Consider the following 23,982-nt stretch of genomic DNA (forward strand, 5'->3'; position numbering starts at 1 on the left):
AGCAGAGGTGAAGCCTGACCTTTAGAAGACCCATGGAAAGCTGTGGAAGAGTAAGCACAAATGTGCCAGCCAGCAAATGCTCAGAGAACTGGTTTTCCCATTTCTCTGCTATACAAGTTCATCTTGATACACATGTACTGGTTTGTTCATCAGCCCTCCTGTAACACTCTACCATTGGAGAGCTTTATCTGAAAGCACATGTATTTGTAGAAATCCCTCTGCATTTTTAACACCAGAACCCCTTACACGGTTACCCCAGTAGCTAGGCAGCTGTTGCTAGGAGATCAGCCTATGTTTATAGCACTGAAGGCTTTTCAAACCTCCCAGACAAGCACAATTAAACCTCAATATATATATAAAGCAGAAGCAGGTTTGGTTTCTGAGCTACTGTTGTGAATCCACCATTCTCCAGACAGGGAAATAAGCAGCCTGTATTCTACTGGAGTGCAAACCTGCACCGTCACAGGATGGTTTGTTTCTTTAGAAGTTGTTTATGGCCTGGCTAGAAGCCAAGTGAAAGTTTTCCAAGCTGAAGGAAGGACACGGAGCAGTTAAAGTTCTGCTAAAGTATTTAGAAACTGCTGAGCAAAGGTTAGAATTTCCATTACTTTCCGTTAGCTTAAGATATGCTTTTAGCCTCTGAATGAAGGGGCTAAAAGGCAGGAAGTGGTGGTTGTACAGAATGCCTCTATAATCTCTGTGGAGATATGGTACACAGTGATTTATCAATAAGATGCTGAAACCATTTTGTGTCACCTAATGACAGCAGTGCCCATCTGTGAACTAAACAGCTGTTTTCATCTATATTCTAATATTCAGAATGAATGATCCAGGCCCTTATTTCAAACATGACTTGGCAAATCCTCAAAGCTGCTTCTCTGAGATCTCATCAGATCACCATAGCTGGGCAACCTGCTTTCATCAGATACACTTTGGTAAAAACACTGAACTGTTTCATTGAGTTGTTGCAGAAAAAACAGATAGTACTTCTTCAGAAAAACAAAATGATCTTTAAATGTATAACTTGTAAAATGTTGGGTTTTGAGCTAAAAGGCTTTATACAAATGTTGGATACAGCAGCACCAACTCTTTATTATCACCCACAATCACTACATGTATTAGTACCTGTTACTAAGAGGATGCTATGGAGATATACATCTCTACATAGACAAGCATATTCTCATATGTACCATATCCCTTAAGAAAGCTTTTCACTTACTGCAGCCTTTTCTTCCTACCATTTTAAAGTCCTTTTACTTTGCCAGGAGAGTGTGTAAAATAACCTCCATACAATTTAGTATCTGGATTACAGCCCCTACTGCAAAGGCACACACAAGCTGTGAGACCACAGAGTGCATTAATTCCTCATGAGCGGTTATTTGCTTGGGTAGACTCCTTCTGCCTCACATGAAAATTAAGTGCAAGTGCTCAAAAACTTGCAAAGAGAAACTTTGGAGAAGCGTTTATCCTAAAATGGAATTACAGGAAGAGGCTGGGACAAGAAACAAACAAATAATAGAATGCCAGCAGAAAGAACAGGCTGCTTTTGTCTAGGAGGAAGATTCCCGCTTTAGATGTCTCATACCAGGARCAGGGACAACTAAGGTGGGAACATAAAGCTAAATATCTCCTCAGCATGACGAAGGTTTATTCATGCGTATTTTCCAGCGACAGGCTTGAGTCTTATTCCTTTCCTGACCTGTGCATTCTGAGCACAGGAGCAAGCATTGCAGGACTCCAGAGCCTTACTGCAACTGGTCTAGACTATACAAGCCTATCCTAACCTAAAACACAGCTTACCCTTTCTGTTCCCTGCTCTGTATGGTCCCCCTTTTCCTACAACTCCACCTAGAGCAGTCATTGCTTGATGCACTGTGCTGGAGTCATGACTCTAACCTTTATCTAACAAATACCCACTTTAAAAACTCTTTCAGTTGTTTCTCTGTCAGTATGCCTCTTAGCCTTTTTCCCCCTCAGTTCCCCCTGTGGCTTTGCCAGACTCTGTAGTTTAGAGAAAGGCAGGTGCCCTGAGGTTCCACAACACCTGCCTTTCTCTAAACTTCAGATTTTATTGAGCCAGTTTTTTCTTTAAGATAAGTCATGTCACGGGAAACTGTAAAGTTCTTTTGCTTCCAATTGGAAATAAAACTCTATTTGAACAAATAAGAGTTGAACAGTCTAGATGAACAGTCAATCTTTGACTGTTCTACAAAATGAAAACTCCAGTTCCACCCAGGTGCAATTATGCAACTATTACTCAAACTTACAGATAGGGAAACTGGCACTGTAATGTTTTGTGACAGCCACAGACACCCAATGAATCAGTGACACRGACATGTTTGTCTACCTTTCCTGCCTACCCACTCCAACAAATCACTGGGGTGGAGGGAGAAGATCTTTAAGAGGAAATATACTTTAAATATATCTAATTGTAGATTCAGTAGCTCAATGTTATCATTTAGCCTATTTATTATATCTTCCTACATAGGAATACTTAAAATAATTTGTACTTCTGCATTTGCCCTGCTTATGGTCTTTAAACTATATAGTATATATGTGCCATTTGTCTATTTCCTGAAAGAATTGTAAATCACTTGGTATTCTTAGACTATTTGCTACTTTTCCTTGTAAGTAAAAGTAGGAAGTGTATGTTTCCCCTCTAATTCTAATCAATGTTTCAGTTGTCCTGAGCTTTCTAAAGTAAGCATTCTTTCTGCAAAAATAATTGCAGTCTTGACTCAGAACAAGTCCTTTTCTACAACTGACTATCCCAAGCATGACTCTTGCTAGAAATATTCTGACGACCCAATGTCTAACAAGTATCCTGGATTATAGTTTCTGTCTTCAGGTGGAATATCTTATTTTTTCTTTTCACATCCATTGCAAAGACCTAAAGTGGGCCTCAGCTTGCAAGCTTCCTGAAAAGAAGCCTGTCTTTTATCTCAGGGCTGAACAACTGGAGCCTGAAGATGCCATAGACAAGGAATACCAGATATTTCTGAAAAATGAGGAGGCAACTCTTGAACACTGCTCCGCCATGAACAGCAGACTTAGGGAAAGCACCCAGTTAGTTATATCAGATTTACAAGGCAACCCAAGACATGTATTGAGTGCTATCAAAGGGAAGGAAGTAGAAAGAGCACAAAGATTAGATACAAAAGCATACAGATACCCTGCACAGTTACCAGCAAGCTTATCACTAGAGACAACCCTTCAGAAGCTGGAGATAGAAAGTAGAGGCTATGTATTCCCCGCTAAACAACTATGTCAAAATAAAGGTTCTGAAGAAGGGAAAGAACTACAGACAGTGGGAAAATGGCATCTATAATCAACAGAGCAAATGATGACAAAGAGAAAAATACACCTTACAGACTTTCCCAGATCATTCATGACTCTGGCAAAGTGGCCGACAGTGATCTTTCCTTTTGCAGACTAGGCTTTGAGATGGCCTTTGTGCCAACGAAGAGGAAAAAGAACACCAAATCCATGATGCAAGGAGGCAACCAACAGCAGGCCAGATCCTTATCAGCTGACAGAGGTGAATCTTGTATCCTTGTTGTTAACTATTAATTGTCCCAAGTCCTATGACCAGGTTCTCAGTTGATACCAGTATCAATGGAATTGCCCCTTATACTAGCCAAAGTGCTGGGCACTAACCTACTGCATAACTGCAGGCATGATTTCTACCTTTTCAGTTAAACTCTGTGAAAATATGAGCCCATACTTTTGCTTCTAAAATACTGAAGGCAGAAATTATTGGTATTGGCTGGCAAATATCTAGTGAAATTAAAATATTGTATATTAATCTTTTAAGTGCTTTGTGGAAAACATGAAGAGAAATACAAACTATCCACTAGCAAGCAGTTCCTCTGAAAGAAACAATAATTTCCAAACTCAGCTATTCTTTGATAATGGTTTTTATTAATGGGCAATTTGGCTGAAATGCTATGGATCTTTCAATGATAAAAACAACAATCAGCATTATTTTTCTTGTGTATTCATTGTTGAGCTCTCCTCAGTGCATTGGCAGTAAAAATGTGTTAGTGTGTTTCAAATGAAAATCTTTTAATTCAGACGTTCTTTACATGGAAAAGGGAATAAAGGTAGTTCTGTGTTCTAAGTTCACAGTGCTTTTTGTTTCTTTTGATAATAAATGACACAAAGCAGTCTACCTCTCCCTGTCAGTGTGTTTATCCCTGTGTGCACAGAGAACAGAGCTAAGATTAGATAGGAGCTGTTTATAGAGACATTGCCAACCCACAATTCCCAATGAAATTAATGAGCTGAATTCAAAATCATCTCAAGCAATGTAAATTACTGGCTGCACCCAGTGTGAAGACAATCTCAGTGGGGGCTCCATGAAAGGGAATTACACTGTTTAATTTCAGGCAGATAGTTTATGTGACAAGTTAGAAGACTGTTCCCCACCCCCGGCAATTACCCTTTGGACAGAGACAGGTTCCTTCAAAGGACCATGTAGAAGAACTTAGTTCAGATACTCTAATTCACCCTCTGAAATACCCACTTCTGTTTGCTGATCAGGTGGGGAACCCAAGCCACTCTGCCTATCTTCTCCTAAGTGCACAAGTCCTAACAAGTAGCTAATCCCACCCAACAAAGAAGTCAGAGGCCCTTGCCTGAAGCCTACGCAGCTAGGCAATGGGAATAACTGCCTCCACTCCTGTATCTCCTTAGCTCTTTAATAATTAGGCATGTAAGGATGCAAAACACACAAAAAAATGAGGAGTAAAGGGACTCATGCTTAAATAATACATGTCAAAAGATTCAATGAACATGAAAGCTCATCTTTAGTATTAGGACATTCCATAATTGGACAGAAAAAGAAGATAAAAGGCTCCCAGTCTGTGGGTCTTTGTATAAAGATTAGAGAAGGAGACAGGTACATGTTCAGACTAAAGGAAGACTACCTTACTAGCACTTCAATCACTGCAGCATATTTCATGTGTCCATGTCTCAGGATAAATGGCACTGTTTAAAAATGGTTAATTTCTTAGCAATCCACATTAGGAGGAAATGATAAGCGAGCCAAACACTCTAGCAGGAGGCATGAGCGAGCAATTAAATGCTAAAAATAGATAAATAAATATTTATATTCCCATTCCAAAGAGTAGCAGAAACAGAAACACTTTAACACACTATGCTAAGGCAGAGAAGAGAGATCAGCTTCTACTGTGGAAGACACCAGTAGCTGAAGGGGTGGAACACCTTTGCTTCCCTTTGTTACGGCACAGCCTTTTCAGAAACTACTTTGGGGCTAGGGAACAATTGAGCTGTACTACTTCTTTGCATTTTTCTTTAAATTTGCATCGTGCATATGCACAGTAAGGTAATAACTTTGTCTTTGAGCTACTTTCAAACAGTTTGCATAAAAAACCTGAGTCACTAATAAAACAGTCTTTTCTAGAAGACGACCAAATATGTTATGCTTTTCCCTAATCTGATGCTGTGATGGCAAAATGAAATAGATAGTGACAAGAGAGCCAGGCACAGCTCTCTGCCAGACAGTACTTACCATTGCAGCTGTTCCACCATCATTTAACTAGCAAACATACTCTTAGCTCAACAGAATCAGTAACTGGCTGCATTAAAATCACAGCAGAAGAAAGTTTGCTTCAGTTAGTTACAAGACAGATTGCCAAGGTAGTGTTCTCCATCATTAGTGTTGTGCCCTGGCTTGTTTGAAATGATTGTGTAGTATCTTTTTATATGTGTGTATACATATACTTTTATATATATTTATACACACACACACACACAATATATATAAAAAATATAAAAATATAATATATACACTATATATATATGTATATAATATACACACTATATACACACACACTCTCTCTCTCTCTATATATATATAGTTTAAGCAGGAAATCCAAGGCAGGAGTCCAGGGCTTAGCACTGATAATGATAATAAACTTTGTAAGAACACTAAGGGCTTTTGCTGTTAGACCCCTTTGGTGCCAAATGCTACATGAACAAGCAGAAAATTAAGGTAGATCCTGCCTCAAAGAGTTCTCAACCTACTTCATTTATTCCCAAATAAAGTGAACCAAGCGTGTGAGCCTGCTGGGAAACTCAATAACTGTGGGTACACACTTCATTGAGGACTGCACCTGTGTTCACAGGTGGAGTGCAAAGAAGACATAAAACAAGTGCTTGTAAAATATAAGAGATAACAATGTCCAATACCTTTGCCCAACTTAAGTCATTAACAGTTTTGCCATTGAGTTAGTATTTTTCCTCATGTGATCACATCACAGAATCATGATTTAATGCAACAAATAACCATAAAAGAACAGTCCAAAGAGTAGATAAATTTCAGTCTTTTCACTAGCTTGCTTCCTGCTCCCTCCTTCCCTGCCACCACCCCATTCCAATGGGAACAGAACTAGGCTGGAGCAGATTTTTTTTCTTCTACTCACAGGGTTTATTGCTCCCAAAAACTTTATGCACAGCCAAGTTCAAGAGAGACCTGAGGCATAATTTCTCAGCCCCTAGTAGAATTAGGCCTTCCTATGTCATCTTTGATTTGTAGTTGCTCATTTCTCTAACCAATACTAGATCCAAGTCTTATTTTTCCTTGGGAAAGGGAGGTCCAGGGAGTTTTACTATGTATTATACAGGGAAACCTCTTGACAGAGGAAACTTTATAACCAGTGTTTTCAGACTAGTTTGTTATTCCTAGAAGGCCGAGAAGTTAAAGTTATTCACAATTGCTAAAGCTAGATACAAGCTCTGTCATTCTCTTCTGGGAATAACTCAGCAGCCCTTACAGGTTAGGTAGATCTCATTAACTTTGTACTGAAAAAAATCATTATTGGCTGCTGATATTCATCAGCTTCTGAGCCCTGGAATAAGTAAAAGAACCATTTCAAGTCGTGACATGATTAGTTATCAAACTGAAGTAGGGTGTTTTTCATCCTCATCCCCACAGTCATTGTCACCACAGTTAATGTGTGCCATTCCACTTTCTGACTGCCTGTCAGTGGGACCTCAGAGCTGTCACATCCTGCACTTGTTAGAAATCCTGTAGGTTTTATTAGATGAAAAAACATCTGTTTCAGTGTATAGTGTATGGCTAACACCTTTTGGGAGGCTCTTCTTGCCCCTCCCTGTCCCCACACATCTCTCTAGACCTTGCAGTCTGTCAGAGTCTCCCATAGCCCTCCCAAGCAATCCATCTGGATAGCTGAAATGATTTGTGCTCAGCTCATGGCAGAGCTGAGACCAATCTGGATGAGAGATCTGAGAAAGCCCTCTGAAGCAGAGGCCTGCCAAGTAAATGAACACCTTTTAGCAGTTACAGACTAGGACTGATTGGAGAGTTCCCTTCTACTACATATTTTATTACATTTCCTCTGTTCTTCCATTTAATACACCATGGCACCTGCCATTAGGTAAAATAAGCAATAATTTCTGAATTGCTGTAATATAATGCCCCATACCAGTTTAAGTGTTCTCTTACCTTACTGTGGTTTCTTCTCTAGCAGCTGTCTCCCTAGATGTGCATTTTATGGAGAAGATACCTGATCATCTGAAGTCTCTCAATTTCCAATTTTGCAGCTAGTTCTAGCACCTTTGAAGTGGAGCCTGATGAAGCCAGGTCTAAAGAGAATACAACATGTGGTGAGGCATGCCCTGAAGAAAAACAGCCAGAAGAAGAGAGACCAGAAGTACCACAGGGTCCAGGACCATATTTTTATATTGGTGGATCTAATGGAGCTGGGCTGTAAGTAGGTCCTCTCAGGAGACTCCTATGGACAGTAGTATGATTTCATATGAAGTTATGCTAGGTTATCCATCAGTGCTCAGCATCAAATCATTTTTCTTTGACTTAGTGTCTTTCTGGGGGGATACACCTGGCCACCTGTGGTAAAGTAACTAACTGCTACACGTACGTAGAGAAACTAAATACTTCCATTTGTTTAATGAAAGTTTATTTGCTGGGGCTGTTCAGGAGTTACCTAGCTACACTATGTAACAAATCTGCTAGCACCACTGCTAGAGCTAGGAACCACTGTTGTTGATTAGCACTCTGCTGTGCTAAATGCAAAAGAAGCAAAGAAGAGATTTCGGCTTGAGAAAAATGCCAGTATCAGAAGGTCCATCATCCATTCCTTTCTGAGTTCTTTCCAGAATATCAACATCCTTCTCTAGGTGCTATCACCAGCAAGCACCTCACAATCTCTTCTGTAAACAGCACTTTCCTTGCTATGTTTTCATAACTTTGTCTGCAAACAGCTTTTTCTGTTGCCGCTTGTCATCTCTCCCTGAGCTCCTCAGCAGAGAAGCTCCTTACTAAGACTGGACCAAAATGCAAAACATTTCTATTCCATGGGTACCACTTGCATCCTAACTGAAATAACCCTGCTGAAATGGTACCAGCCCTCATTAGAGAAGCTGAATCACAGATCCTTAGGATCCTCAGTTATCTCCACCTCCCTCTGAAGTTCAGAACAAAAAGCCCACTAGCAGCCATTCTAATTAACTTGTTTCCCACTCTATCTCCCTACCTGAAGCTCATGGGTGTGTTAGGTCAGCCTTCCAGGTTAAATTGTTAGGAGTTCAAGGGATCTGAGCTAACTTTCATTAATAGAAAGGAGGCTATTTTGCTATTTTGTTTTCCATATGCAGTGTGAACATCTACTGCCAGAGAAGAGGCTGGCAGCGTATCTATGACAACAGAAGAGAGGATTATGCACTGAAATGGTGTGAGACCAAGTGCCGAGAGACCTATTACCACTTCAAAGAAGGTAGAGGTGTCAGTGGGCCTTGAGTGGGAGAGGGTAATGAGGAAAGACTTGGGAATGCTGGACTGGTGACTCTCAGGCTAGAGAAGATCACCTGCAGGGTAGGCAAAACAGGTTACCTCAATTTCTTGGCAGATCTCAGAGGGGAGGTCAGAGCTGGATTGTTATGGTGATTAAAGAAAGGATTTTAGAGTAGAGAACGGCTTTAGGAGAAAAGACACCCCTGTAATGAACTAACAATAGTGAAATGAGCTATATAGAGATTTAAACACAAAGCATCATAATCACTTTTGAAATGCAGTCCTCTCTCTTTGGACTTGAGCACATGGGCTGCAATAGGACTGAGACAGCACTGTAGCGGAGGAACGACATACGGTGCACTCTGACACCTCTCACRTACTAGTCTAGTCCTCATATACAGAGGGTGCCAAAGGGCAGACACCCCAACATCCTCTTTCAGGCAAGCACAGAACAGGAACCTTTCCTATACAGTGCACTTGTGGAGAGAAGTAAAGTAAGCTCAAGACAGGTCACCCCCTTACATCCTGAACCCACCTACCTTTAGCTAGGGTGAACAGAGTCCCTAAAAGCCAAACTACCCCAGTATATTGGCAGCCATCTTCTTGAATTGCACTCTGCCCATCATCTCATCAGTGAACCCCAACTTCACAGGGCCCAGCCAGTTCTCCGACCAGATGTGAGCCAGGCCAGTTCTTTTACTCCCAGGACCTGGCCAGTAAAAGGTCCAAAGGTGATAAGGAGAGGACAAGGAGTTTGCTGTTTCATGATGCCCCATCAGGTGGGACTCTTCCCCAACAAGGCTGAACATAAACACATTTACAATAAGTACTTTCATTGCTCTGTGAGTCATCACTACTGCCTTAAAGCAAATTGGTGAAAGCCAACAGTGACAAGGTTAGCTTCATCCTCCAGATTCTGCTGCATGGAACAATAAGGGCAAGGGTTTGCTGTTTGTTTTGTTTTGTTTTGTTTTCCTCATACAGGCGAACAGCTTCTCTACCAGATTCCCAACAACAGAATCCTTACCACTAAGATAGGTCTTTTAAGCTGTCTGAGAGAACAAGAGCRGGTGATGAACAAGATCAGCTGGAGCTCTAATTCCAAGTAGGAACTCTTATTTCCTTGAACCTTGAGCAGAAACATATGCCAACAGGAAGAAAGTGTGCATAAACAAAGGACCAGTTTCCTTTGGATGCATAACAGTGCAGCATACAAGTCATAGAGGGGTTTCTTTCTTTCTTATCTTCTAGGAAAAATACTTTTTTCTAGAAAGACATATATCAGAGAAAGAAATTCTTCTTTGTGTATGCCTAAACTTGTAGGAATGCCTGGTCCTCAAACATAGCAGTTACTGTAATTCTCCTCTTTTGGGTATATCCTTCTACTGCAAAGGCTAATACCTCCTGTGGCGTAGATAATGTAAATGTAAGAGAAGTTTATTGTCATTTCTGCTCCTATATTTTTGACCTGCCAAAAAAACCAAACCACAATCCTATACCATGGCTACTTGAAGCCATCCAATTAGTTTTCAGAAAACTGAGATATGAAGAACATCTCAAGGCTAACATAAATTCTTCAAAGCTTAAGGAATCAGGTGGTTCTTCATGAGCACAAGAAAAACATACAGCAAACATACAACTGTATAGAGGAAGGAAACAAGCCATTTCTCAAGTCTCTACTTGCAGCCATCCTTTCTGAAAGTAACAGGGGAATGAATGTGTTGAACAGGCTTTTCAGCTTGTGTTTGGTTTGCCCACAGGTTACTGAAGATGGAAGAATTCTTCCCAGAATCTTTTCGTCTGGACTTAAAAGATGAAAGAAATGCCTTTTTTGAGCTTTGCAAAGGTGAATGGTCTTGATCATGCTAGCAATCAATTTAAACAGCTATATGATCCTCTGAAAAAATCATAAAAATATACACAGTAACAATTATTGATGTCTTTGCTATCCAGATACTGCCTAAATGTGTGCATGTATATGTACACACACACATATATAAAAAAGACATACATATATATATACACACACACACACACATTCAAATGAGCAGTTTTCAGAGCCCACTAATTGGCACGCTAGTGTTTCATGCCATATGTATGACTACAATAGATTCATTCTTTCTACAGAAGAACAGATTTGGATCTGCAAACCAACTTGCTCTAACCGAGGTCGAGGAATTTTCCTGCTTAAAAATCGAGCTGCTGTCAACACCCTTCAAGCCAAGCTCTACAGCACTGAGGAAGACCAACTCCATAAGAAGGTGTCATGCAAGGCTCCCCAGGCAAGAATAGTGCAAAGGTAGAGACTGAAGCCTAAGAATTTATGTGCAAGTAGTGTGCATGGTTAAGCCATACTGGCCTCAATGAGTTGAATCTTTCCATAAGTATTTAATGTGGTTACACCACATCTTCTTGACAGCCTATGAGAAGTTTTCATTTTGTGGGAGAGAGGCTATTTCTCTGGTTAGTCTGTCTTGCATCCACACTTCTGTCATTTCAAGGTAGATCTTTGTTATCAGAAAGGTTTGAGATCATCTTTGCCTGGCAATTTTAGAATGAATTCAAAAGGCCAAATGTTATAGTTCTGTGCATGACAAAAGCCTTGTGCAAAGCCATTTAAATTAGGCATTATCCCAGCTTCCCATACAATGCTAGCATTTTACAAATGTACAGCTGCAGCATCTGTTCCATGCAATCTAATAATGCCTCCCAAATATCTGTTTTAGTCTGCCTCATTGCCATGAAAGTCAAGACCTCAAACAATAAACCACTATTGTGGGAGTTACTGGCTAACAGTCACTAAAATACTGGATTTGGGTTGTTTTGTTTTTTATCCCTTGAGGATGTTGCGGCTAGAAGCTTTCAGGGCAAATGTGAGAGGCTGTCTGGTGACCAGATATTACCTTCCTCCTTATGTATCTGCCAGGACATTTGTGTCAAAACCATGCAGGTTCTTTTTGTATAACATATTTCYTCTCAGCCATGCTAGAATATTTTGTGCAGTATCCGTATAACAGCAAAAGGAAGGAAAAATGAGACAGCAGAAGTCATGAGAACAGTTTCAGCTCCTGAAAGTTACTGTCTCATTGCTACACAACTGATTTAACTTCTCTTTGCCTCAGTGCCCCCTCCCACTTAGGGAGACATTATAAATAAATCATTTCAGTGCTTTGAGATGAATGGATAAAACTTTCAAACAGAAATGCAAAAAAATAGTTTTCATTATTTATTGTAGGAGCTACAGTTCCCACATGCTTTTGATTCTGTCTTTGTTAGGCACAGCAATCTTTCAGCTAGGCCTGTAAGAGCACTCTGAACTTCATGGTGCCCATGCAACAGAGCATGACATCACCTGGCATGTTCATGACATGCCAACAATCAAAATGCGATATGCTAGTGACATGCTGTAATACTGGTGTGGCAAAAGCACATCTTGCCACATGGTGACCATATCATGTCCTAGCATAACAGTAATACTTATTCTCCCCATTGACCCTGTGCCACCCCCCAACATTTTTCTACCATGACTTCGCATATTTATCCTGCATGAGAACACACTACACAGCAGCCTTTCCAAGAGTCTCCCTAGCCAAAGCAAGCAATATTCTCTGCTTATCTTCATCCAAACATTTCCTTTCATAACRAAGGAATGGCAGGCCTGATCGAAATATGTAAAAGAGCTTTATAAACTAGCAAATTGGAATGATGACCTGCAAGGGTATCTGCAATAAGATGGATTGTGTTCATGCAGCAGCCAGTATATGGAGCAAAACAAAAACTACCTGACAAAATTAGACCAGGGGCCAAGTTAGACCAGTATGTGGTCTTTGACACTGACCACCAGTAGTACCAGGGGAAGAAGCTGCTGGAGCTTATCTTAGATCTCATCTTGATTTGTAATAGTGAGGAACTGGCTGAATAACGAGGTTCCATATTCCTTTGAAAACTGTTGTTACCATTGATTATTTTAACAGCATATCCCTGTTATTTATATAAGCATCCAGCAACCTTTGAAGATAAAGGGAAATAATTCCCAGGCGATGTCACTGTGGCAATAAAAGCAATGTTGCTCTATGAAGGGCTCTTTGTGTTCAAATATAAACTTTGTATATTCTCCAGTAAATATTAGTAAATCTTTAATTACCTCCCACTCCAGAGACTAATCACAACTTCTGTTTCACTTGAAAGAATCTGTTCTTGGCATTTATATTACCTCCTACAAGCGCCCTCTGCTGTCACTCACCTTAAAAAAAAAAAAAAAGATTGTTGAAAAATAAGGACAAATAGATTTGTTCTGTGGTGTGAAATGAACAGGCTACGCGGTGTTGTGCAAACTTTGAACTGCCATGTATTATGGCTGCTTGTTGATACCATGTCTTGCACTACTGCTCTGATAGGTATATTCACCATCCTCTGCTCCTAGAAGGCAAGAAGTTTGATGTCCGGTCCTACCTCCTCATTGCCTGCACAGCACCATACGTGTTATTTTTTGCCCAAGGTTATGTCCGGTTGACCTGCACCAATTATGATGCTGCTTCAGATGATCTGACTGCTCATCTGACCAATCAGGTAAACTAGAAACAAAGCTGTTTAGCTAATCTGTGAGATCTGTGACTAAACATCCTGGACATTGACCACATAAGTCTGTAGTGATCTGTTTCTGCTCATAGGCTGGTAAATGGTTGATCTAGAGAAGTCTCTCTCAGGAGTAACTCTAAGTGCACTTAGTTCAGAAGAAGGCAGGGGGTTGACAGAGATGGGAAGCAAAAAAGACTTCTGAAAGCCTTCATGCATGCAAAGTCCACACACCCATGAAATAGACATGGACTTATAGTTAGTCATGGCAGCAAGGTTGAATGAAAGAATACTGGATCAGGTTCAGTCCTCTGCCATAGACCAGTTCTGTGCTTATGCTGACACAATTCTTTCCCTAGACCTCTTTTTCTTGCCATTATCCTCTCATGTATCTGTAGACCATAAGCTTCTTAGGACAAGAAGCCTTTGATTGTGGCTACCCAGCACATCATCCTTAAAACTCCATCTTTGCTTGCCTTGATTCTCAAACAAGAGGTACGCCCCCATGTTCTGACTCATACCCCCTTCCTTCTTTTGTCAAATTTGTCACAACAAAATAGAAGCCCTCCTCATTTAAACCTGCCTGAGTTTTTTGCTTCATATGAGACCCTTCTGTTTTTAGAATTGGCCCTGATGAAAGAGAACAAAAAGGATCAGAAGGAAGAAAATGGTTTTGTTTGAAAGCCGTTTTCTCCTCCCAGTATACTGCTGTGTTCTGAGAACTAGCAAAATACCTGTTAGAGAGACATATCAGACAAACCCACTTCAGTTCTTGTTGGAGTTTTATGGTTCCTGTAGAAGTGCAGTTCAGGACAGCAGATTATAGCTGCTTCCTGCAATATATACTATTATCAGTATGCTACTTGTTTTCCTGGAATAGTTTGTTTGCTCAGCTAGAGGGCCATCCACAGGGGAATTCAGGTGCTCAGGTAGGATCCCATGGCACAACTGGTATTAAACAAGGGACAGATGTTTATTAGGAGAACATAAATTATCTAGGATCCTGCTGGGAGGAGGGAAACAAGATTTACATTTACCTGAGCAGCTGGTAATAGAACAGACTTTTTCAAATTACAGTTGATTCTGCCCTCATTCCCTTCCTACCCTTCCCTCCTGCTGAGAGTCAGCCATTTTCATCCTGTATTTCCAAAAGACAAGAAAGAGGCCCTGGAGACAGCATCACTAATCAGAAGCTTTCAATCTCAAAGTGACTGTGCCACAGATGTAGTTGCAGTCTAGCCAAGCTGTTTTACAGGGAAAGGGGACTTGCCTTTGATTGAACGGTGTAAACATCCCATTATCAATAAGCTCCAGCTGACTCAGGGTTTAATGAGACAGTGAAAGAGAGAAGCGCTCACCCTGGTTTCCTCTGGGAATACATGCATGCATTTCTCTCAGACATAGGTTTCTCAACTTCTCCCCACTAGTCAGGTAGACACTGTCTGTGACGGGATTTATTCCAGAGAACATCATTAGGCTATGACTTGAAAGCACCTCTGCCAAGCTCTGGTTCAGAGATGTCATACATACACACACACAGAGGGAGACAGAGAGAAGTGGCTGTTCTAACAGAGATCCTGTCTCCACAATGTCCACATGGGTCAGGTTCATTTCTGCCTGTGGCAGATACAGTGTTGTACAATGACTCCCAGGGCACTGGCAGTCAACGCATTAGCTCAAGTTTAGCTCTGCTGACTAGGGGCACTATTCTTTCCACGTTTATAATTTGGTCCTGCGGTCCTTCCCAACTCCAGATGCCTGGAACAACTCAAGATAGCTGGATGTCTGCCGTGCAAGCTGGTTCCTAGTTACTCTTCACTGCTGGAAATCTAATCCTCCCTTTGCTCTGTTTCCCCATTTCTCAGTACATGCAGAAGAAGAACCCCCTGTACAGCCAGCTGAAAGAGGAGACAGTTTGGCGGATGGAGCACTTCAACAGCTATGTTAATGAGAAGTTCAGAAAAGCCAATGGCCTCCCCAAGGACTGGGTTCTCACTGTGTTTACTGTGAGTACATGCAAGTGTATGGTATGTCAGTCTGCCTAATTAGAAGGAATGGAATACAGCRCAACCCTTCAATTCACTGGAGCCCCCCAGGAAACATATGTGCTTAGGGAAAAGGTATTGATAGTTCCATAGTAACCATTTGCTTGCAGGTGATCAACACAGAAGTCAAGATACAAAGAGTTTAATTTTAGTGGTTTAAAAAAAAAAAAAGCCCTCAAATTTTCAGCAAAGTTTAGGTGAGCTGTTTTGATGGTGTTTTGTTTTGTTTTTCTATTGTGCTCATTTCGGTAAGCACTTTATGGGGAGAGCTGCTGAGAAAGATAGAGTGTGAGTATAAATACTAGCTATAAAAATGCTAGTATGCTAGCACGTCCCTGGCCCAGTGCTGTGGTCCTTTAGGGAAAAATAAGGCACACATTAGAGAGCTCTCCAGTCTGATGGGTCTCAGCCTGAAAAGGGACTACGCTTTGAGTGGTCTGTTCTTGTCTGTCTTGGTCTCTCCCTTCACTTTCTCTCTGATTTTGCCAGGTGAAAGTCATGTCAGGGCTTGAGATTTCCTCTTGTCATGGAGGAGAGATGAGGATACTCTACAGGCTTGATTTCTTACCATCATCCTGTCTCACAGAGGAAACAGTGAAGAAATTATCTGAGTCCCTGAGACTCTTCCACTCATCACTCTGAGTATAATGATGCATCAGTTTCCTGTGTGACTTGCTGTGGTGAAATGAAATGGGCAGAGGACACAGTTTTCTGAGGTTTATTTTGGTAATGTAATTTAAAGCCAAACCCAAAGAAAATTAAAAAGTTTAAAACTCTATTAAAATGGTTTATGGTTTAGAAAAACAGCTCAAAAGCAAATCTAGCTGAGTTTGCTAAAAGTTTCTCAGGGGATTAGAAACTTTTCAGCCAACTGTATGTTATGACTTTAGGCAGAAATTCCCAAGCATGCATTTCAACTCCAAATTCAGTGAAACCTCATATCACCCACTACAAGTTGCTGTAACTCACCAGACTTCTTTAAATCACTATGTCCAGGGCAGCTGTGAGGGATCATGAGTCATCACCATCAGAAATGGCTGTGTTCAGCTTATGTTTAGTTGCCACCTGTAGGAGTAAATGAAAGAGCATTACTAAGAATTCTGCAAAGGACTAATTCTGAGAAAGGAACAAGGGCCAAGATTTCTCCATGCACCACCTCGGGGGTCTGGAGAGCTGGAGTTCAAGAGGGGGTTCCAATCAACTCAAAATGGGCAGACATGTGGTCTGCAAAAAGCAACATCCTTCCAAGCCTAGAGACAGCCTCTGCTGGAAGGAGAGGAGGAAAAAACATCCCTAAACCAAGAGGAGACCTATGACTTGCAGCAACTCCCATGCCCTTGACATTTGAACTGATCAGCTGCCACTGTTCTCTGTCTCTCAGAAAAGGATGCAGCAGATCATGATGCAGTGCTTCCTGGCAGCCAAACTCAAACTGGAGCGCAAACTGGGCTACTTCGATCTCATCGGCTGTGACTTTTTAATTGATGAAAACTTTAAGGTAATAAATACAATATTGTCAGATACTGGGTATAATATTAGCCAGATATCTGATGATAGCAGTGTAGCATGGTTGACAAGCTCTGGTGCAAAGAATTAAATAGAGCCTTCATTCAGTCAACTGTGAAGTGCAGGCTGCTTTTTTTCTCCAGCTCCACTATCCAACATCAAGACATAACATCTGTACAGCCCGTCCATTCACTGCACAGAGCAATCCTGGCATTAACAGCTCCTGATGGGAAGAAAAGCCCTTACTGCACCTGAAACTGTGCTGTGCATAATTTTCACAGGAAAGTGGAGTTCATAGCAAAAAGGATGGGAATTTTAATGCCCACTCAGTTTTCTCTCTCCCCCAAAACCAAACATGCTTGATAATCAGCCGGCATAAATCAGTGTGTAATGCCTCTAACGTCACACGAAGTATACTGATTTACACAAGATGAGTATCCATCAGTGCAGCAAAGAACTCACCCTTTCACCATAATGAAGCATCAGTCATTATTGATTCAGATGTCAGCATCAGAATCTGCGTTCACTGTAGGTTTACCGTTTAGCACTAGGCCAGCCTCACTGAGTTCAAAACGTGCTAGAATCACAGCTCGAACTCCTAAAGAGTGAATGAAAAACAGACAAGAAAAGCCAGAAGAAAGGGAAATGACCAATACTGCGATTGCGCTGCTTTCAGTGCAACACAGTTCTTCAAAACCACCTGACCTAAACACAACAGAAAGCCATCTGGCTGATTCTGCTGTTGCTAAAGCAGAAAGGAATTCAAACATATTCCAGCAAAGAGCAGTGGGAACAGCAAACCTTATGAAAGAATGGAAATAATGTATGCAGCACAGGGTAAGSCACCCAAACAATAGCCTCCTTTGTATAGGAAGTCAATGGCAAGGGAGAGTAAATGGCAAAGACATAGAAACTGGCGCTTCTCAAATTTCATCAGCAATTGTCTTTTGCAATGTTGGCATGCAAAGCTTGGGCTGTGTAAACCTTAAGTAGAATAGGAGATCCAATATCACTCTATTGTGGCAATCCCTACTTGACTACTTAAAAACTTTAGCTCAGCTTCAGTGAAAACATGTCATTTAGAGACTATTACATCCCCATATGTGTTATGTATGGAGAGATAAACAAAATATGTTTCTTTATGAGTATTATCTGTAAGAATGATTTCTGGGCTGAGAAACTAGAAGCTTAGAAACCAAAAAACATAGTTGTGATGGAGTCAGCTGGAACCTGGAGCCTCTGAGAGAGAATAAAGTGTGAATTTAGGCACTTATTTAGCATAGGTTTGTCTTTATTTTCTTGGGAAGCAATAAACCTTCTTCTTCTTTTCTTTTTTCTTTCTTTCTTTTTTTTTTTAATGCATTAGTGCATCAAGAGACACTTTTCTGAGGATAGACAAGTTAGAGGTAATGTACCACAGCAGGACACAGGACTGAAAACTTAAAACCACAGTTAACACTGCTCTGTGCAGCAGACTCCCAGTCCTCTGTGGGCTGATATTACAACTCCTGATCTAGCATCCTGTCTTCTCCATCTGTAACACACAATGGCCTTATTCTCCCTTTCATCCTGTTTGACAACGTACATAGAATCTACTTTATGCTGATTTAAAATGGTCTTGTGTTCAGTCCTATAGCTCATGCCCTCCATCTTCCCTCTTTTTCTGAGATAAATGCCCCCAGCATCACTTCCCAATAATTCTTGAAAGCTCTGCAGCATCCTGATTTAGTCTTTGGAAGGTATTTTTCTGCCTCAGAGTTCTCAGGAGAACAGACTGTGAAAGCAGGGCCTATTGAGAAACCACAGCTTTCTTTGGAGCTTTGTGTGTTCATATGTAGGTTGAGAAAAGAAGGAAGTATTTTTAAGAGAGGAAGAGGTAAAAGTTAGGGATATAGTTTCATTATTATTGTTGGAGTAAAGGGTTTTTTTTTGGTATTCTGGAGCTTCTTTGTGGTGCACTGTAAATGTCAGCACACAGCTTCAGATAGTGTCATTTAAATGCTTAGGGATGACTACCACCACTTGCAGGTTTGGTGTGGGAGGTGGCAATCAGTAAGCCCCTGGAAACCATGTAATATGGTGGGGCAACGTGAGTTGCATACACCATGGGAAAGCTAGACTACCTATAGACTGTTTGGTCCATCCTGAGATGGGTAAACCCATTAGAATTGAGCAGAAAGGATCATAGAAGGTAACGCTTCTAATTCTGAAAGGTTCGGTTGAAAAAACACTAACAACAAACCCCAAACACTTGGAGTTGGTATTTTTCTTCTTTTCTGCAGTTTGCATATTAAATAATTAGCACTTAAATAACTGTTTATATCTTCAAGACCAACATCGGCTAATTAATTGTCAGATACCCCTCCTATCCAGTTAAACGGGATTAATCCTCATTGAGGCATAATGTCTCTAAGAGGCAGAAGTCAAACAAGTAAAGAAGCAAACTGGCATCCTTTTCACGCACCAAAATATGACACAGATTTTCAAAAGAGTGAAGCACACAGATCCTATTGAGAATTTGCCCCTTATTTAATTGAGAGTTCAGCAAGGATAAGAAACAGCTTTTCAAAAGTGTTTTGGGTGCCAAAAGAAACAGTAAAATGCCTGTGAGGATTTTCAGTACRCTTTAATTCTCACCGAGTTCACTGGAAGTCAGGCACTTAACCTGCTTATGAAAATCCATCCATGTACCTAACACCACCTTTGGTTACTTAATACCTGTGAAAGTTGTTCTATAAGTGAATTGTCTAGAGCCACAAAGAAAATCGCTGTCAGGAATGAAAATTAAAATTAAGAATCTCATAAATTCCAGTTTCACACTACTTATAGCATATTTTTCTCCATGAACAAACTAAAATGAGACACAACTTGCAGACAATGTTATTGCACATTGCAGCTTTCAGAGTCCAAAGCATCACAAAAAACTTCAACTATAAAGTAACTGGATAAATAACTAAGCCTGGGTCAGCTATCACTGGTATTGTTAGACATTATAGGCTGTTCTACTGATGTTAGTGGGAGAACACGTATCAAAATCTCATGTGAAAAAGTGCGTATTGCTAGTATGTATGCTGAATGCATCTCTGATTACAGCCTCAGCACGGGGTTCTCATTCTGTCTTCACTATCGAGACACTTGGAGTCTCTGGAAGCCTGAACCAATGCCCTCTTCCTCCCTGAGACCCCAGTGGGATGTTTAGTTTCCATCTGGCCAGCTCCAGCACACAAAGACCCATACATTTAAATGAACTTGATTTCTTTTGATAAGAGAGAGCAACAGAACCGAACTGGCCCAGTCATGCATTTCCTGTACACCAAAAAGTCTTAACCTCTGTCCATATCGGCAGGGCAGGGACCCCTAAGACAGGTCCTATGGTGTCTATTAGCTGCCATATCAACATGTGACAGAGCCAAGTCACATTATTTAATACTCCTTTCAAAGATGCTGAGCTGCTGCAGTGTGGATGACTCTATAGCAAGGGGACTAGAATAGCAGCTGAACTGGCTGAAAATAAAAAGGATTCAGCAAATGCTAATTCTGCAGCCAGCATTATACAAAGAAGAAGAAATGAGACCTCAGATCTTGGTGTGAGGCAGTTAGAGGCTGCAATCTGGCATGCCATCCAAGGACCTACAGAAAAATCTTACTATTCAAAGTTGTTAAGCCTACCTGTGATGTCTTCACAGAGCAAGTTTAGGATGTGATAGAACATGCAATCGTACAAGCAGGCTGCAGGGAGCAGTAACCTCTTCATCCAGCTGAAAAGCATCTAAAGCAACACTTCYGACCACAACCAAAGGGCACTCAGTATTGTTCTCATCACTTGAAAAGCCTAAAGAGAAAGGACAGTCCATAGTTAGGAAGTCAGAGAGACCTGTTCTAGGGGATTTTTTCTTTGTCATATGTTTGCCAGGAAGTTTTGAGCATAGCATCTGCAAGCCAGATGCAGGGAGAAGCTCAGGTGTTCAACTTCTACATAAATCTCCCATGAAAGTTAGGGATATTCACACCTTGGTGGATCTGGGCCTTATTTTCTCTGCTCTTCCTGAAATAGAACAAACAGCATTTCTTTACTTCTCATGGTTGCTGTCAGCTTAAGAACATTTAAAGACTATGAAATGCTCAGATACAACAATAAGGGGGAATGCAGAAGATAGACAGCATAATAGATGTGAACATAAAGAGCTTTGCTCCTCCTGTTTGCCAGTTTTATTTGTTTAGAAGGAGAAGAAACCAAAAACTAATCACGCCAATCATGAAGGTTCACTGAGTTTGTCTGTCAGCACAAAATCTTATGAACTTGTAATAGGAAAAAGGACATTTACATAGAAAAAGAATAAATGTTTGCCAAGGAATAGGAATGTACCTTAGGTGCCCTCTGTTGGCACCTGCAAAGCAGTTCTTTTGAGCAGCTGTCCCTATTCTCCTCTGGAAAAAAAAAAAGACAACATTTCACCATCCTGGCTTATCTGTCTTTTCATTTGCTTCAATAAATTATTTCAAGAAAGTGGAAATTATTGGTGTATTTTATTCTCAGCAAAATAAAGTGCCAAGGTGAAGGCTATCATACCACCAAAATCTACCTAATGCCTAGACTTCTTTTCACAGGGACTTGCAGGCAAACATACTGCTGCTTCAGAAAAAAAGAATCATTTTTCTTAAATGGCAACTGACCAGGAATAAAATTCTCTTGGGGCTGTTATATGATTAAGTAACCTTTCTGAAAAAATGCTGAATGATTCCTACATGTTTTATATACAAGTTGCAGCACGATATAGTGGAGGCAGAAAGTGAACAGATGAATTTCTCTCACTGCAAGGAGCAGAAATGATAAATGGAATTGCATCTAAGTCAGTTGTTTGGTTTCATACAGATTTGTAGCTGCACTATCACGTTGTGTAGCTTGTAGCTTCAGACTATGGCATTTCAAAGGGAAACAGAAATGAAATTAGTCTAGATATGCAAAATTAGCATCTTATATGGCTTTACCTGACACTAAAACTTATCCAGGAAATCAAGGCCAAGGGTTCATTGAAAACTCAGTGCTGTGCTTGCTTAGTTTTGATCTTAGGTCCACTTCAAATCAAAATATGATTCCTAGATTCCTTATAACTTTCTTTCATGTTATTCAAATAACTCACCTAGGAACTGTTGTGGAAACTAGTATATTAAGGGAGACAGTGCCTTTACACATCTATATAGCAGAAGAGTTAATCTGAATATCAGCTAGAGTCACAAAATTACATGTAGTGTTGTTCTCAAGTTAGTTCAGTAACCACTGCAAATAGCTCTCTTGGTTTAACAAATCTTTACGAACTTCAGAAAACCTCAGAAGAGTTTTTCGTTGTTTTGGGGGGGTAGGAGTTTGTTTTAATTACTATTATTATTGAAATGAAATGTCAGGTTTTGCATAATTCATCCAGTCCTTATGAAAAGTCTGTCCTGCCTGCACACTATATTATGGGATTTTGGGGGGCTTTCTTAGTACTCCTACCTCTCAAGGTATTCACCAAGTCTGTAAAAAGGCACTGCTGTGACTCTGAGGAGATCAAGCCTGGTTTACAAGTTTCTGACTGGCACTTGTCTTTCCTAGGTATGGCTTCTGGAGATGAATGCAAATCCAGCGTTGCATACCAACTGCAAAGTCTTGAGAGACATCATTCCTCCTATAGTCTATGAGAGTCTTGGTAAGCGAACAAGTCGCAGGGTGGCCAGCACCTGATAACCATGTCACGCCATCACCTGTCAGAGGAAAGACTCTTGTCGATATCATGTTGTTGCTCCAAAATAGTCTTGAAATAAAGGTAAACTCAGCAGTGAGATGCAAATGATTTAGAAGGTACTGAAAATCCTATTCTCATACAGACCTGGAAAAGTTATGGTCTTTCTAGCCATGTTCCCATTAGAGAGAAAGAAGTGGTCACATCTTTTTTATTATAATTAAGATTTTTTTTCTCATATATTTAGGTGAAAAGGACTAAGTCTTCATATATGACCCTATAGAATGTACCTGCACATTTTTCTCATGCCTGTTGTTTTGAATTTGCAGAAATTTAAGTAGGTTTGTACAGTGTGTCTTTATACAGCTGTGGCAGTGCTTAGATACCAGCGTACCAGGGAATACTCACAAATAGAGCTAGCAGCTGGTACCTGAACTGCTGACTAAAAAAATTCTTATGTAGTCTGATGTTTGTTAACTAGACCTGGTCCTGCCTGGAAGTATGCATTAGATGGCCCATCAAAGTCTCTTCCACCCCTGATTTTCTATGATTTCACTCTATGTATAAGAAGAAGTAAAGGGAGTGCCTATGTCTGCATGAAAGGTATTAGCAATTGCCTACCCATGCTCATACAGATACAGTTACTTTGGTGTGCATCTATATGTTTATTTTGGGGGTGTTGTTCATGTCGTGTACTGCATTGCCAACAGTTTTACAATATTTTTCCTACTTGAGATTCCTTAAAATGTTCCCAGTGGAGTTGAAGTAGGTGAAGCGAATGCAGGCAAAGTGGTAATAAAGTTGCCCTTTAAAAAAAAAAGTCTCAATAGTAGTAGTCCACAGATCAGAAACCACTTCCCCTCACCCCTCCCTATCCTCACGCACACAGCTGCCTTGTGCGTACACGTGAGAGCTTGGGTATATTTTAGTGTCAGTGAGTTTAGACTGTCTCCTAACTGCATCTTCTTTTCCAGATTTGGTTCTTGAGATTTTCAACAAGTGCCTCAAGGGCCACAGTGTTTTACCTTTAGAGACACTCTGCCATTTTGTGCTTCTCTATAAGGAAGATGCGGCAGCCCCTGGCCAGAAACCCTCGAAGCTCAGAACTCGCCCATGCACAGGCAGATACCTGAGGCCATACACAGACAGCCCCAGCCACTTTGGTCAGAGCCCTGCCAAAGCATTGGAGAACTCTTCCAAGAAGCTCAGTTGCTCTGGAGAAAAGGCTGGCTTCTTGCCTAACAAGCTTTGTCAGCGAACTGTCCTAACTATCCCACATGTACAACTCTTCAATCATGAGGGAAAACCCTCTGAACCGTTATAGAGGGGGAGGGCTTTCACA

The 23,982-nt window shown here is 40.7% G+C and overlaps 1 protein-coding gene across 1 annotated transcript; it reads left to right on the top strand.

Moving 5' to 3' along the window:
• Nucleotides 1-32: 32 nt before the first annotated feature.
• On the top strand, nt 33-23,964 carry TTLL10 (tubulin tyrosine ligase like 10). Its single transcript, XM_026074059.1, has 15 exons — nt 33-50; nt 530-591; nt 3,432-3,538; nt 7,588-7,753; nt 8,659-8,777; nt 9,779-9,899; nt 10,555-10,640; nt 10,922-11,093; nt 13,192-13,363; nt 15,235-15,375; nt 16,796-16,912; nt 18,679-18,796; nt 20,834-20,913; nt 22,514-22,607; nt 23,615-23,964. Exons 1-15 carry the CDS (start codon nt 33-35, stop codon nt 23,962-23,964), a joined length of 1,923 nt encoding a protein of 640 aa, XP_025929844.1.
• Nucleotides 23,965-23,982: the final 18 nt, after the last annotated feature.

Source organism: Apteryx rowi, unplaced genomic scaffold, assembly GCF_003343035.1.
Source record: "Apteryx rowi isolate R43461 unplaced genomic scaffold, aptRow1 scaffold_38, whole genome shotgun sequence".
In the NCBI taxonomy this organism is placed as follows: Eukaryota; Metazoa; Chordata; class Aves; order Apterygiformes; family Apterygidae; genus Apteryx; species Apteryx rowi.